The sequence below is a fragment of the Canis lupus genome, chromosome 20 (genome assembly GCF_048164855.1).
Source record: "Canis lupus baileyi chromosome 20, mCanLup2.hap1, whole genome shotgun sequence".
Taxonomy (NCBI): Eukaryota; Metazoa; Chordata; class Mammalia; order Carnivora; family Canidae; genus Canis; species Canis lupus.
This window is the reverse complement of record NC_132857.1, coordinates 14,755,129-14,770,554: the sequence shown is the minus strand read 5'-3', so window position 1 is coordinate 14,770,554 and position 15,426 is coordinate 14,755,129. Positions and strand designations below refer to the sequence as shown.

Here is a 15,426-nt window from a genome sequence, read left to right as displayed (position 1 = left end):
AATTCCTTTATTCCGTATTTCAGACTATTTTTTCAGAGTATCCTGATTCCCATCCAAATTTGTTTTAGAATAATTTTTAGGGATGCCTGGGTGGTTTTGTGGTTAAGCGTCTGCCTTTGGCTCAGGGCGTGATCCTGGAGTCCCGGGATGGAGTCCCACATCAGGCTCCCTGCGTGGAGCCTGCTTCTCCCTCTGACTATGTCTCTGCCTCTCTCTGTGTCTCTCATGAACAAATAAAATCTTTAAAATAAAAGAAAAAATAAATTTTAATAATTTTAAAGTACTGTCCAGTTACAGAAAATATAACTTGCAAACTGAGTACTATACTAATACTAAGGGGGGCATACACATGTAAAAAGTAATGCATATAATATGTTCTTTCACTAAAATATGGTGAGTTTTAACTTTTATAAAATAACATATATGTTCAGTTTTTATATTTATATTTTTCCTGATTTAATTCTTAAAAGGTGAGTACCCTTGAATTTCAGGTAGAATTCAGATCAATAAATCTTATTTTGAGGGTTTTTTTTTTCCTAGTTTTATTTTATCATTAAATTATAGCATATTTATTTTGCGAAGCACTATAGCCAGTGGCTAAGAGTTTTAGTGGTGGTCAGTATATTATATGAGTCCTAGTATTGCCTCATATGCAGTCTGTGATTTTTATCAAGGTCCTTTATCTATTTGAGCCTCAGTTTCCTCTCTGTGTACATTATAGGGTATTGTCAGGAATGTGTATGTGTATTTCTTGTATTTTAAGTAATGGTGATAATTATTAAAATAGAGTTAATTTTATTTGGTGGTATTAAGGTAAGATAAAAGGAAATATGAGAGAATAAAACTGGAAGTAAATTATGGTAAAAGTAGTTTGCTTCTAGTTGATGTAATAATCCTATTCTGTTGTGAAAACCAAGTTATCTGTTGCATGTTATATGAGGATATCTGTTACCTATCACAGGGGCAAATGCTTTAGAGATTTGTTCTAAGTAATTAATTCATTGATATTTTTGAAACATTTACTGTGATAATTTCTGCTACTGTCAAATTAAAATTTTTTTTAGGTTATTAGAAGTATAGTATGTACAATTATAGTTTTTTGAATGATAGTTCTTTAATAGATCAAAATATCTCTTTATAGGCACTGAAAGATAGCACAGAAGTAGAAATTGTGGATGAGAAAATGAGAAAAAAGATAGAACCAGAAAAGTGGCCAATTCCAGGCCCTCCTCCACGTAGTGTGCCACAAACAGACTTCTCTCAACTGATTGATTGCCCAGAGTTTGTACCAGGCCAAACCTTTTGTTCACATACAGGTAACAGCTTTTCTTCTAGAGCAAGCAGTGTAATGGTGGGCTATTTTGTCCAATTTGCCTATCCTTTAAAAAAGTTTATTTAGATTCTATAGAAAAATTAAAAGATAACTAAATGACTTTTGATGCTCTAAATTCTATTCATTTTGCCCCCACCCCTCAGAGCCATAAGTTACGAAGTGATTTAAGAATTATGGGTAAAGCTCTGCCCTATTCTTAAATTGTGTACTTTGTCATATGTGGAATTTATACCTATCTTAATTTTACCTAGATGATTATAGATATGTTGTGTCGGTTTCCTCTTGTAAGATTGGTGTAGTCTAAAGTAGTTTAAAAGTCTTAAGACTCAAGGGTGGGGCTGACTTTAATTTTGTTACTAGTGTGCTTCAATCTCGTAAAGATGGGATGACCTATATTCAAAAGCAGCATTGGGGTACTGTTATGAAGTTATTATAGGTTAAAGGATTCATGGTGATTAGAATTTCCAAAAACTGCTTTAATATTAAGAATTATTTTCCTGGATCATTTTTAAGACATTCCCTCTTGGGAAAAAAATGTGTGTGCTTAAACTTTTTTCAGTCAGGGTGATGATCTACTGATGCTTGGATGTCATTTGATCGAATATGCAGAGGAATAGGTGACTCACTGAAATATTATAAACATTGGAACAAATCGTGCTGCAGAAATGAAAGCGACCAGACTTACTGCTGTGCAAGAATGTCTACTCCCGACTCCTTGTGGAGGAGGTTGGGCCACCACTACACTGGAGATAAACGCCTTTGTGATGATGAGGAGAGAGACCAGAGGACTGCAGTGGTTTTTATAGGAGCCACCCATTTGTGTGTAATTAGCCTGAGCTGCATGTGCTACTTTTATTTATGGTGGGAAAGTTAATTATCATTCTGGGAATATTGCAAGATACTGTCTTATCCTTCCAGACTTGTGTACCTGTGTCCCAATCAATAAAGCAAACCTAGAGAGGCACGAGTGGCATTTCCCAGATTGTTAGGTCCTTTGCTATTTGATTTGCTCTTCTGTGTAGTGTACAGTGTACAGCTCCCATATTGTCATCTTACTTCACATGGACTATATGATGTGTTAATGTGGACATTGAAGGATAAGAAATTTGAGAAATAAACAAGACTATTTTTTTTCTAAACTCCTCAAAATATATTTTTTATACACCAGTACGTGACGTGAGACCTGCCATCAATAAAGTACCGATGGACAGTCTGACAGATATTTTTATTTAGTGTTCCTTTGATTGTCAGCCCTCTGTGCCTCTAACCTTAGCAAGCAACTTGGGCAGATGTTTTAAAAGTTGAAGAAAAGTGATATTTTTTAGGTTTTCTTAAAGACTTAATGTCTGATTGTATGAGTTAGATTAATTTATTTGTGTAAATTTGGGGTCCAAGATGACATTTTTAACCTGCTTATGAACAGGCATTAGGTGGGTTAGATAAAAATAGAAAATACTTTTTTCACAGGTTAGCTAAGGTAGGTCAGTTAACTTGGTGATGCCTGTTCATTTAACCATTTATGCATTATTAATAAAATTTGCAAGAATAAAATCACAATGTCTTGTACATTTTGTGTTTTTTAAATATACACTCATTTACATCTCATACATATTATCAAAACAAATCACTGTATATTTAAATGTCAAAGTTCTTAGGTTCTTTAGATTATAGATCTGTAATTAGATGGATAATGAAGGTATATAGAAAGAATGTTCGTAGAATTACACAGATTCACATTACGCCATAGGAATAAATACGTAAATTCAGCCTTTTCCATGAATTTCTGCCCTTAATAGTTATCCTCTGATGAGAAAGCCTTAGGTCCTAAATTCATTAGAGAGAATTATGCCACCAAAAATTTGAAATGGATGTAGGAATAGGAAATGTAGATGGTGTTTATCTGTACCTTTAGGTAAAGAAATTTTATCTATATCCTCTCTCTCTGATGAGAAGACTTTAAATTTCAAAAACATAACCATTGATGTATATTTTATGAGGGATTTATATGGTTAGATATTTAAACATTTTTGTTTTTTTTCATCAAAGAAATTAAAATGTCTATTTTTCCCTCTATGGAGGTTGAATTGTGTAACATGAGTTCACCTTTGCACTGAACAGAGGACCTCAATGCACCAGAAAATGTTGATTATGGGAATGGTAAGATGTTAATTTTAAAATTTAGGTTTTACAGTTCTGTGGATATAGTATTATAGTATCAACTCTTTAAGTAAAAGGATTTCATTCATCAAAATTGAGAGAGGTACCTGACCATCTTGGGGTTTTTTTGGTATTGTTTTTGGTTCTTTGAAAAATGTGTAGAAGGATCCTTAATGATTTTTGAATAAGCTGTGGAATTTCCTTTGTAAAGTTACAGAAGTATTCCTGAATGTGCCACACATAAAGTATTTAATCCTTTTAAAGCAATCTATATAATTACCTGGTTTCACAGTGGATAAAGAAGTGAAATTAGATAGATAATCATGGAATATATATGGTGATTTACCTCTGGAGAGTGATGTTGACAATTTTCAATTAATGAAAACAGCAAAGATAAACTTTTTTCTATGTTTTCACAAATTAGAACCTTTAAGTGTCAAAGTATGCATCTAAATTTTTATCTGTAAGTTTAATGTCAAGTCATCCAAGTAATATTCATTTGTTCTTGGAAGATTAGGGCTTTACCATTACCTTTAAAATTTGTACACATAATGTTTGAAGTCTTTTCATTGTAAAAGAAAAGAGATAATGTGGTAATTATAAGTAATTACAAGGTGAATATTTCCTTTTAAAAACTCAGACTATTCTAAATTTTATTGTCTTACCCAAATTCTTTGGTATTTTGATGTCATTTAATTTATAAGCACATGTTGTGGATATAGTAAAACTGTTGAGTTCATGATAGAAACTTTCAAGCTTAGAGAGTATTTAGAGATGATTATATAATAAACTTAAGTAAGCATTTAAAGATTAAATTTCTGTGTTAAAAATAGTAGTTAACTGATTTTCCCTTCCATGTGCCAGGTGGTGTTCTTATAATTTATATGTGAACTATGCGTAGTAATTTAGTTAATTCTCGTACTTGTTAGGGTGGTGGTTCTTAGTCTATTTTTACTGCATGAGCATAGGTGATTTATAGTATTAGAAATAGGGTTTTCTGCTATTTAATGTATTCCCATTCCTATAACTTTAATATTAATACTTGCAGCCCAAGTCTAGCATTTCACTGGTACTACCTCTGTGGATCAATTGATAATATATGTACTGTTAACTAAGAAAGTTGTAAGCTGCAATGTCCAATAAAAATACAATGTTTGCTGCACATGTAACCCTAATAATTTTAAAACCTGAAAAGTCATAAAACAAATGAAACTAATTTTAATGATACTTAAAATATTTTAATATACCCAAATATTGTAACATTAATATAAAAATTTTATATTAATTAACATTAATATAAAAAAAGATCCATTTTATATTTTTAGATTTTTTTGAAATCTGATATGTATCTTACTTACACTTACTAGCACATGTTAGGACTACTCCTGTTTCAAGTGCTCATTAACTCCACATGACCAGTGGCTACATACTGGACAATGCAGTTTTAGAGTCTTTTCTGTTACGAAGCAATGTATTCTTAAAAAAAGTAATATAGTCATTTGATATTTGAATCCTGGATCTAACTGTGTTCATGGAGAGGATAATAACTTATTTGATTCTAGCATGTAGTAGATGAGAGTAAAATCTTGGAATATTCTTCTCAAACCCAAACTCCTGGAATGTGCCTTTCCATTTTCATTTAGTAAATAAAAGAATTGTTTCTGTTGATTTATATCAGCTTTCTATATGTAATATTCAACCTTTGCAATATTTTCAAGTAACTGACTTTCGGGACTAAATTAAATGATGTTTAGAATTTTAGAGTATTAATTTGTACTTAAAACATTTTGTCCAAAGGAAGTACATATTGCATTATAACTTAAAATAAGTATTCTTTTGACTTTTAAAAAAATTTTAAAGTGATTAGGATTTTATTTATAGAGCATGCATTTATTTTGATTATATAGTGTGGAGAAAAGCATTTTTAATTCCATCAGAGTTTTAAAAAATGTTTTAAATTTTATGGCCAGGGCAATGTAAATTGTTTTATTAAAGGTTTTTATTTTTTGAGAGAGACAGAAGGAGCATGGGGGGGGGGGTAGAGAGAGAAGCAGACTCCCCACTGGGCAGGGAGCCTGATGTGGAATTCCTGACCTGAGCTGAAGGGAGACAGACCCTTAAATGACTGAGACACCCAGGTGCCCAGGGCAGTGCAGTTTAATAATGTGACATTCTGTTCTTTATAGTATCCAATATGAGCTAAGTGGGTACATTGCATTTAGGTAAAACTCTTTAAGCAAAGGAAATAAGAAAATTATGAATAATGACTGCCTTACTATAGATTATAACAGAACAGTAAAGGACTGATACTGCCTTGAATAAAATATGCATTTACTCTATGGCTTAATAGTGTTTGAGATTCCGTAATTTCATTATAATTGATAGATTTTAAGGTTTCACAGGGAATTAACTCCCAAATTAGATGTATTATCACAGTGAGTGACTCAATTGATATGCTTAAGAAGTTTAAATGAATGTGATCTGTGTAAGAGTTGGTGACATTTCTTTTATCTATTATTCATTGGCTTCCCTCAGATACATCTTACATTACATCTTTTCAGGTTTGAAAGTCTTTGGAAAAATTGTAATTGAGATTTGATTGATCATGTTTTTGTTGGAAAAAAAAAATCAAGCCCAAGTAAAGAAAATGAAGTATTTTATCAGTAAGAAAACCATTGTTTTAACTAAGTACTAACTTAAAATTTTAGAATCTGCCCCAAATTCTCCAAGAATTGGAAGTCTGCTGAACCCAAAGAAAAATACTGAAACAAGTAATCTTCAAGCAATGTCTAGAGGTTTGTCTACTAGTTTGCCTGACTTGGACTCAGAACCTTGGATAGAAGTAAAAAAGAGACATCGTCCATCTCCAGTGAAATTGAAGGTAAATTGTTATAAACCAAGTGAAGTGTAGTACATTCCTGTAGTAAGGCCAGTGTATTTTGTTTGTCAAGTAAATATATACAATTTGGAAAAGTTTAAAAAATTGTAAAAATTGGATCCATTGGCCATAAGTAAAAACAGTTTACTCAGTAGTTGAAAATAAGTTAAAAAATTTATCTTGGGACGCCTGAGTGGCTCAGTGGTTGGGCGCCTGCCTTTGGCTCAGGGAGTGATCCCAGATTCCTGGGTTTGAATCGCACATCGGGCTCGTTGCATGGAGCCTGCTTCTCCCTCTGCCTGTGTCTCTGCCTCTCTGCATGTCTCTCATGAATAAATAAAATCTTAAAAAAAAATGATTTAAGAATATTTTGACATGGTCTTTTTACTTGTAACTAAATTCAAATTTTTTAAAGCTGATAATCTTTATAAATTGTGAATTTGTATTACCAGTTTGTTATTATTTGTGACCTTATTATTTATAAAGGGTACAAATCAGGTATATATGTGTTTTGGTGATTTTTGTGTATGCTGAGAAAGGAAAAAATTGATTTCTTAAGAGTGCATGAGGGAGTGAGATGTTATGAAACCACAGGAGAGATTCTTGATGGCAGAACTGCTGTATTTTTGACTCATGTTTGGATACACAAAATTTCAAAAGTGCTAAAAATTGCTCTGATCTAAACCATAAATAAAATAAGTACGAGTAGTGGGAGATTTCAGTAAGATTAATGGGTTATTTTACATTTCAGTGTATATGTTTGTAATATTGTGCTATATACTTTAAGATGTTACTATTGAGAGAAACAGGGTAAAAAAAATTGTAAGTTTTCTGTTTGTTGCAACTGTATATGAATGTACTATTAGCTCAAAGTAAAAAGTTTACCACAAATAAATGCAGAAAGAGTGGTACTCCAATGATTCAAATATTGAAAGTAAGCTCTGTAAGGAGAAGGTAAGGTCACTGAAAATAATAGGACTTGGAATTGGGAAGGATAAAGAAGACTATCAGATTGAAGAATATTATAAATAAGGCTCTTTATCCTTACCATCACAGCATGAAGAAGGGAAGCATGAAGGGATTTAAGAGTGATTCTCTACTGGAGGAATGGAGTGATGAAATTTTGCTTCATTGGGGTATTTGGCAATGTCTGGAAACATTTTTGGTTGTTAAAACTGGGGGAGTGCTATTGCATTTTGTGAGTGGAGGCCAAAGATCCTGCTAAACATCCTACAGTGCACCCCCCCTTTCCCCAAAACAAAGAATTATCATGTCTAACAGGTCAGGAATGCTGAGTTTGGAAGACCCTAATCAAAACCCTAAAATCAAATTTTAATTAGCAATGGTGGCTAAGCATGTTGTATTTAAATGTTAAAAGAGGTGGTTCTTATTATTTTTACCCCCTTTAGGAGGGGACATCTGGGTGGTTCAATGGGTAAGTGTCCAACTCTTGGTTTTGGCTTAAGTCATGATCTCAGGGTGGCCAGATCCAGCCCCATGTGGGACTCAGCACAGAGTCTGCTTGAGATTATCTTCACTTCCCTCATGCTCCCTCCCCATTCCTCCCCCACTTATGCTCTCTCTCTCTAAAAAATTTAAAAATAAAAATAAATAAGTCTTTTTAAGGATCTATACCCTAAAAACTATAGAACACTTCTGAAAGAAATTGAGGAAGACACAAAGAGATGGAAAAATATTCCATGCTCATGGATTGGCAGAATTAATATTGTGAAAATGTCAATGTTACCCAGGGCAATTTACACGTTTGATGCAATCCCTATCAAAATACCATGGACTTTCTTCAGAGAGTTAGAACAAATTATTTTAAGATTTGTGTGGAATCAGAAAAGACCCCGAATAGCCAGGGGAATTTTAAAAAAGAAAACCATAGCTGGGGGCATCACAATGCCAGATTTCAGGTTGTACTACAAAGCTGTGGTCATCAAGACAGTGTGGTACTGGCACAAAAACAGACACATAGGTCAATGGAACAGAATAGAGAATCCAGAAGTGGACCCTCAACTTTATGGTCAACTAATATTTGACAAAGGAGGAAAGACTATCCACTGGAAGAAAGACAGTCTCTTCAATAAATGGTGCTGGGAAAATTGGACATCCACATGCAGAAGAATGAAACTAGCCCACTCTCTTGCACCATACACAAAGATAAACTCAAAATGGATGAAAGATCTAAACGTGAGACAAGATTCCATCAAAATCCTAGAGGAAAACACAGGCAACACCCTTTTTGAACTCAGCCACAGTAACTTCTTGCAAGATACATCCACGAAAGCAAATGAAACAAAAGCAAGAATCAACTATTGGGACTTCATCAAGATAAGAAGCTTCTGCACAGCAAAGGATACAATCAACGAAAGTCAAAGACAACCTACAGAATGGGAGAAGATATTTGCAAATGACGTATCAGATAAAGGGCTAGTTTCCAAGATCTATAAAGAACTTATTAAACTCAACAGCAAAGAAACAAACAATCCAATCATGAAATGGGCAAAAGACATGAAGAGAAATCTCACAGAGGAAGACATAGACATGGCCAACACGCACATGAGGAAATGCTCTGTGTGACTTGCCATCAGGGAAATACAAATCAAAACCACAATGAGATACCACTTCACACCAGTGGGAATGGGGAAAATTAACAAGGCAGGAAACCACAAATGTTGGAGAGGATGCGGAGAAAAGGGAACCCTCTTACACTGTTGGTGGGAATGTGACCTGGTGCAGCCACTCTGGAAAACTGTGTGGAGGTTCCTCAAAGAGTTAAAAATAGACCTGCCCTACGACCCAGCAATTGCACTGCTGGGGATTTACCCCAAAGATACAGATGCAATGAAACACCTGGACACCTGCACCCCGATGTTTCTAGCAGCAATGTCCACAATAGCCAAACTGTGAAAGGAGCCTCGGTGTCCATCGAAAGATGACTGGATAAAGAAGATGTGGTCTATGTATACAATGGAATATTACTCAGCCATTAGAAATGACAAATACCCACCATTTGCTTCAACGTGGATGGAACTGGAGGGTATTATGCTGAGTAAATAAGTCAATCGGAGAAGGACAAACATTGTATGGTCTCATTCATTTGGGGAATATAAAAAATAGTGAAAGGGAATAAAGGGGAAAGGAGAAAAAATAAGTGGAAATATCAGAAAGGGAGACAGAACATGGAAGACTCCTAATTCTGGGAAACGAACTAGGGGTGGTGGAAGGGGACGAGGGCGGCGGGTAGGGGTGCCTGGGTGGCGGGCACTGAAGTGGGCACTTGACGGCATGAGCACTGGGTGTTATTCTGTATGTTGGCAGATTGAACATCAATAAAAAATAAATTTATTATAATAAAATAAGTTTTTAAAAACCTAAAGCAGCTTTCTCCAAATAAGATTTTCTAAAGAACTTAGTTTCTATATTTATCATGGCAAATAACATCGCTGTATAGCTAGGGAGGATAAGGACCATGTCCTGACAAAAACAAAACAAAAGGATAGTGTCCTGGATCATTGACAAAGATTGTATAGTATTGTATTTATTCCAAGATCTCTGTGTTTTCCTTCACATTAGAAAAACTCCACATTTCAATATTTCTTTTAAAATAATGGTTCCTACTTTATATACTGTTGGTAGGGGAATAAATTGATACAGCCACAGAAGATGGTATGGAATTTCCTTAAAAAGTTTAAAAATCAAAATTACCATATGATCAGGTATTCCACTATTGAGTATTTACCCAAAGAAAATGAAAGTATTGGGATCCCTGGGTGGCGCAGTGGTTTGGCGCCTGCCTTTGGCCCAGGGCGCGATCCTGGAGACCCGGGATCGAATCCCACGTTGGGCTCCCGGTGCATGGAGCCTGCTTCTCCCTCTGCCTGTGTCTCTGCCTCTCTCTCTCTCTCTCTGTGTGACTATCATAAATAAATAAAAAATTAAAAAAAAATTTAGAAAATGAAAGTATTAATTCAAAAAGACATGCTAATGTTTATTGCAGTATTATTTACAATAGGCAAGATATGGAAGCAACCTAAGTGTCCATTGATAGATGAATAGATAGGGAGGATAGGGTATGCATATATAATGGAATACTAGCCATAAAACAGGATGGAGATCGTGTCATTTGTGACATTTGGATCTGGGGATATTACGCTAAGTTAAATAAGTCAAACTGAAAAAGGCAAATACTATTGGATTTCACTCAGGTGGAATCTAAAAAACAAAATAAAAAAGTGAAAAAAAAAAGCAGACTCAGACCTGTAAATACAGAGAACAAACTGATGTTTCCCAGAAGGGCAGAGGATGAGGGGATATAGACAAAATGGGTGAAGGGAGAGGGAGATAAAGGCTTCCAGTTATGGAATGAATAAATCATATTAATAAAAGATACAACATAGAGAATGTAGCCAATGATATTGTAAGAGCATTTTATGGTGACAGATGGTTGCTACACTTGTGAGCACAGCATAACATAAAGCTTAGTTGAATTGATATGTTGTACACCTGAAACTAATGCAGCGTTGTGTATCAACTATTCTCAAATAAAAAAAAAGAAATATTTTCTCTTTCTTACAGGAGCTGGCAAAGGAAAGTTACGAAGTACCAGAAATTAATACAAAGACTAGTTGGGTGCCAAGCAACTTAAAATTCTCCAAAACTGATTTCTTTTTCTAAAGGGGCTTAAATCAGGGAGTGTGCTAATTAATAAAGCAAAATTGTTCTGATTTTTAAAAACAAAATAATGATTCCTGTTAAAATTAATAGCATCTTTGACTCAATTAGAAAAAAAGAGTTTTTGGAAGGGTAGATACTGGATTCCGATATATAGGGCCAGAAAATTGCTAATGACATCTGGTATGTATGTATGTATATATGTATTTATTTACTTACTTATTTATATTCTGTTTGTTTATTCATGAGAGATAGAGGCAGAGACACAGACAGAGGGAGAAGCAGGCTCCATGCAGGGAGCCCAATGTGGGACTTGATCCCAGGTCTCCAGGATCACACCCTGGGCCAAAGGCAGGGCCAAACCGCTGAGCCACCTGGGCTGCCCGGCATCTGTTTTTTGTTTTTGTTTTTGTTTTTTGCATCTGGTTTTAATAGTGGAAAGAGAATCATATAAAATCTAGGACCTTCAGTTTTATGGCCAAAGATTGTTGGTGCCATTAGTAAGATCTGAAATGTATTCTGCTATTACAGAGTAAAGATCTGGCTTGGAGGAAAGCTGACTTGACTGTAGGTTCTGGGGGCCTAGATATTTCAGTGATACCTGCTAAGGTAGGTTACTTAATGACAACATTGCTAACATACTTATTAAAAACAATGATCATTTAAAAATATACATTCTGGAGTGGGTATAGCTGTTCAGAGATAGTTTTAGAAATTTAAAAGCTTTTTCCACTGTTTCCTTGGTCAGTTTTTTCTTGTGAAATTTCGTCCCTTTAGATTTTTTTGTATCAGGTGATTTTATTGTTGTTGAGGTTTTAAGATTATTTCTTCATCCCCACTCTTAAAATTTCAGATGATATACTCGAGTTGGTTTGTTTTTATTTACTGTGTTGAATATTCATGTCCTTTATTTGGGGAAAACTTATGTTTCTTTCTTTTTTTTTTTCCAAGTTTTGGTATTTTTTATCTGATGTTTGATTTATCATCTGGCTACTGTTTTTCTGGAGTTGGAAACTTAAAATAGATTCTGTATTATGATATTTCCACCTTTTTTTGAGTCCTCTTTTAGGGTTATGATTATTTCTTAATATGTGGTGATCTTTAGTTGATGGTTCATATTAGTTAATGATAAATTGGTATGGACTTCTTTTGTGGCCTTGAAGATCTGCTCATCCAGACAGCTTTTCTCCTGAATGTGAGGTGTGATTGTGCACACTTTTGGTTAAGAGTAAAAGTCCTGTTAGACTTCTAGACCTTGGCAGAGAATAGTCATGCTAGTTCTGGATCTCCAGAATTGATAAAATCAGTACTTTTCTCTGGGAGATGGAATTCCTTAGTGTACTATATTCATTGGTAAAATTATCTTATCATTTTCCCCACAACCCTGTTCTAGAAGTTTAGAATAATACTGGGATTTGTTCAGCTTCTTTCCATGAACATTCTCTTAGCAAATCTTTGTTTAGAAAGCAATTCTTGGACTTTAAGTCAGGAGCAGATTTTATAACTTCATATTCTCAGATAAGGGTGTTGGATGGACTGTTCTAGCTATATTCTATAGTTGGTTTCTCAAATATCCATTTTAATGGCTGTCACATAGTCTGTTCCTGCTCATTTTGCTTACCATCTCAGAACTTTCTAGGACTTCAGTGGAACAAGTGTCTGTCTTTATATGGATTCAAAGTTGCTGTTTCCTTTAGCCTTATTCATTATCAGTCCAATCCCATTGGCTTTCTACCTTCCAGAAAGTCAGAACAATTTCTGATTTTTCTGATGGTATAATACTTGTTTTTATATTGATATGAATTTATTCTTTTCTTTACTGTGAATCATTACTATAAGTATGCTCAGTTAAGTCCTCTTCAACCTCAAATCTCTTGTCTCTTCCTCATGAGTGAAAAATTTTTGTTTGAAACAAATTTAAATATAACTGATATAAAGTAAAAAGAGACTCTGTCCAAGGTTTACCATTATTAACAGTTCAGTGTTTATTCTCAGACTTTTTTCATGCCCTTGCAAATGTGAATACAAAGGTATATAGTTTTTGTTTTTAAATATATTCATAATGTGTTAAAACTATTTTTTTTTTTTTTTTTAAGTAAAAGCATCATGGACTGTCTTCCAGTTACTAGAGTATTAGCTCTGTCTGGGCAGTTACTAGTTATTATTGTTTATCCTTTCCTTGAACAGTACTTGGCTCACAGTGAGGACCCAGATAATTATTGGCTGAATGACTATATGCTGCATTAATAGAAATTCTGAGAGAGAGGGATTGTTTTATTCTAGGCAGAAGAGAGTTAGCATTTGCTGAAGGATAAGGACTGGTCAAAGAATGGCCTTGGAAAATGACAGTGAGAAGTCTTTTTTTGTGTTAAGAATTTTGTAAATCTAGACTAGGTTGGATTTTAGAAGATCTAGGATCTAATGTTTTGAACTTGTTATGTCATCTAATAGGAAGCAATTTTAATCTTTTCAGGAAGGGTCAAGTTCAACAGTTTAGTGCAGGTTAGGGTAAATTTAATAGGAAAACCAGGCCACAGTAAGTGAGGGTGAAGATTGGGCAGAGGGATTAGCTATTGGAAACCTAGCTAATGGCATTAATATAATTGCGAGGATTCAGACTAGGAAGATTATTGAATTTGGAAGTCAGAAAACCTTGATTGTTCTAGTTCTGACTAATTCAGAAATTCTGGACAAATTAATTTCATATCTCTAAGCCTTTTTCCCCCTCATCTGTAAGATGAGTTGGTCTGCTAAAATGGATGGACTTAGGCACCATTCTAATTTTATTTTTTAAAGATTTTATTTATTTATTCATTCATTCATGAGAGACCTAGAGAGAGGCAGGCAGAGACAGAGGCAGAGGGAGAAGCAGGCTCCATGCAAGGAGCCCAATGTGGGACTCAATCCCAGGACCGCGGGATCAAGCCCTGAGCCAAAAGCAGATGCCTAACCGCTGAGCCACCTCAGCATCCCACCATTCTAATTTTAAAGGAGTCTTTCTTTAATCCTCCTTTTACTCAATTTTGTGTTTTTTGTTTAGCTAAGCTTAAGTGTTTAGCAAATTCTTTGCATTTAGTGGGTCAGAACAATACTGTCTTGATTTTCTTTCATAATTTGCCTGCTAACTAGTCGCTGGGCTTACAGGCTTTATAATACTAATTTGTAACATTATTATGTGATGTTTATTTTTAAAGTGACAGAAATGTTTGTTTATAAGTAAAATGCCATTTTTCTTCCATCAGGAATCATCATCTCTACCTGAAGAGGCATCAAATCAGCTGTATCCTTCAGATGAGCAAGAGCAAGAAGAGCTTGATTTTTTATTTGATGAAGAGATAGAGCAAATAGAAGGACGAAAAAACACATTTACGGATTGGTCTGATAATGATTCAGATTATGAAATTGATGACCAGGATTTAAACAAGATTTTAATTGTCACTCAGACACCACCTTACATGAGAAAACATCCTGGAGGAGATCGAACAGGCAACCACATGTCTCGGGCAAAAATTACATCTGAACTTGCTAAAGTCATTAATGATGGCTTATATTACTATGAACAGGATCTATGGATGGGAGAAGATGAAAACAAACACACAGCCATAAAGGTAATTTTTTGTGGCTAACATTTCTGCTGATACCAGTTTTTAAAATATATGTTGGTTCCCTGCATTTTCCTGAATTTGAAGCTTTTATTTTATTATATTTTGAATATGAATAAATAAAATGTTGAAAAATTCCCAGAATATATCTGATAGTCATAACCTGAGAAATAATTTTATTAAAATGACAGTCAGTGAAATGAGTACTTTAATTTCAAAAAAATTAGCACTCACTGACTAAAAGCCTTTTTTCAAGTGAAAAACAATAAGGAGGCTATTTCATATAAGAAGGAAAAAATCTGAAGTTATGGACAAGCTTAGTTTATATGCTCATTTCTTACCTTGGCCTATTATCACCCCAGCTAAATGAGCAGGGCTTTAGAGAAGGTTTACTTTTGTTGCTCCCTTTCATCATTCTCTCCTTAGTCTATGGTACTGTTTAATGGTAGTGGAACTGGTTGTGGACAAAGGATAGCATATTAAAGTAGCTGATTGTCTCTGCTTGTACAAGCACCCTTTTTGTATTAGGGGTGCTCTTTGAAACCTTGTTCCAATTTTTTATCTTCTTGAATTTCACCCCACATTCTGATATTTTATTAAGGTAAAATATATAAGAACCAGAGTAGTCTACTGACACTCTGCATTCCTTTCATAGGAATTTTAATGATAAAGATAGGAATTAAAGGGTTCCTTTTCTGACATTAAAAAAGTTAAATATTTGTTTGGGGGATAGAATAATGGGTAAGTTGTGTAACTATACTATGCCAAATAAAAGA

At 34.4% G+C, this 15,426-nt stretch overlaps 1 protein-coding gene across 31 annotated transcripts in view; it reads left to right on the top strand.

Moving 5' to 3' along the window:
- LARP1B (La ribonucleoprotein 1B) overlaps positions 1–15,426 on the top strand; it is a 130,159-nt gene that overhangs the window by 30,735 nt on the left and 83,998 nt on the right. For 21 of the 31 annotated variants that reach the window (XR_012012821.1, XR_012012817.1, XR_012012815.1 and 18 more), the window contains 4 exons: positions 1,142–1,316; positions 6,199–6,371; positions 11,580–11,657; positions 14,291–14,656. Coding sequence is in view for 25 of the 31 variants with exons in the window: in XM_072788434.1 (XP_072644535.1) it covers positions 1,142–1,316; positions 6,199–6,371; positions 11,580–11,657; positions 14,291–14,656 (792 nt within the window). In the remaining 6 variants the exon portion in view is untranslated. Of the gene's footprint in view, positions 1–1,141; positions 1,317–1,892; positions 2,891–6,198; positions 6,372–11,579; positions 11,658–14,290; positions 14,657–15,426 lie in introns of those variants that run through there. The other 10 variants (XR_012012822.1, XM_072788430.1, XM_072788426.1 and 7 more) reach the window with 2 other exon arrangements.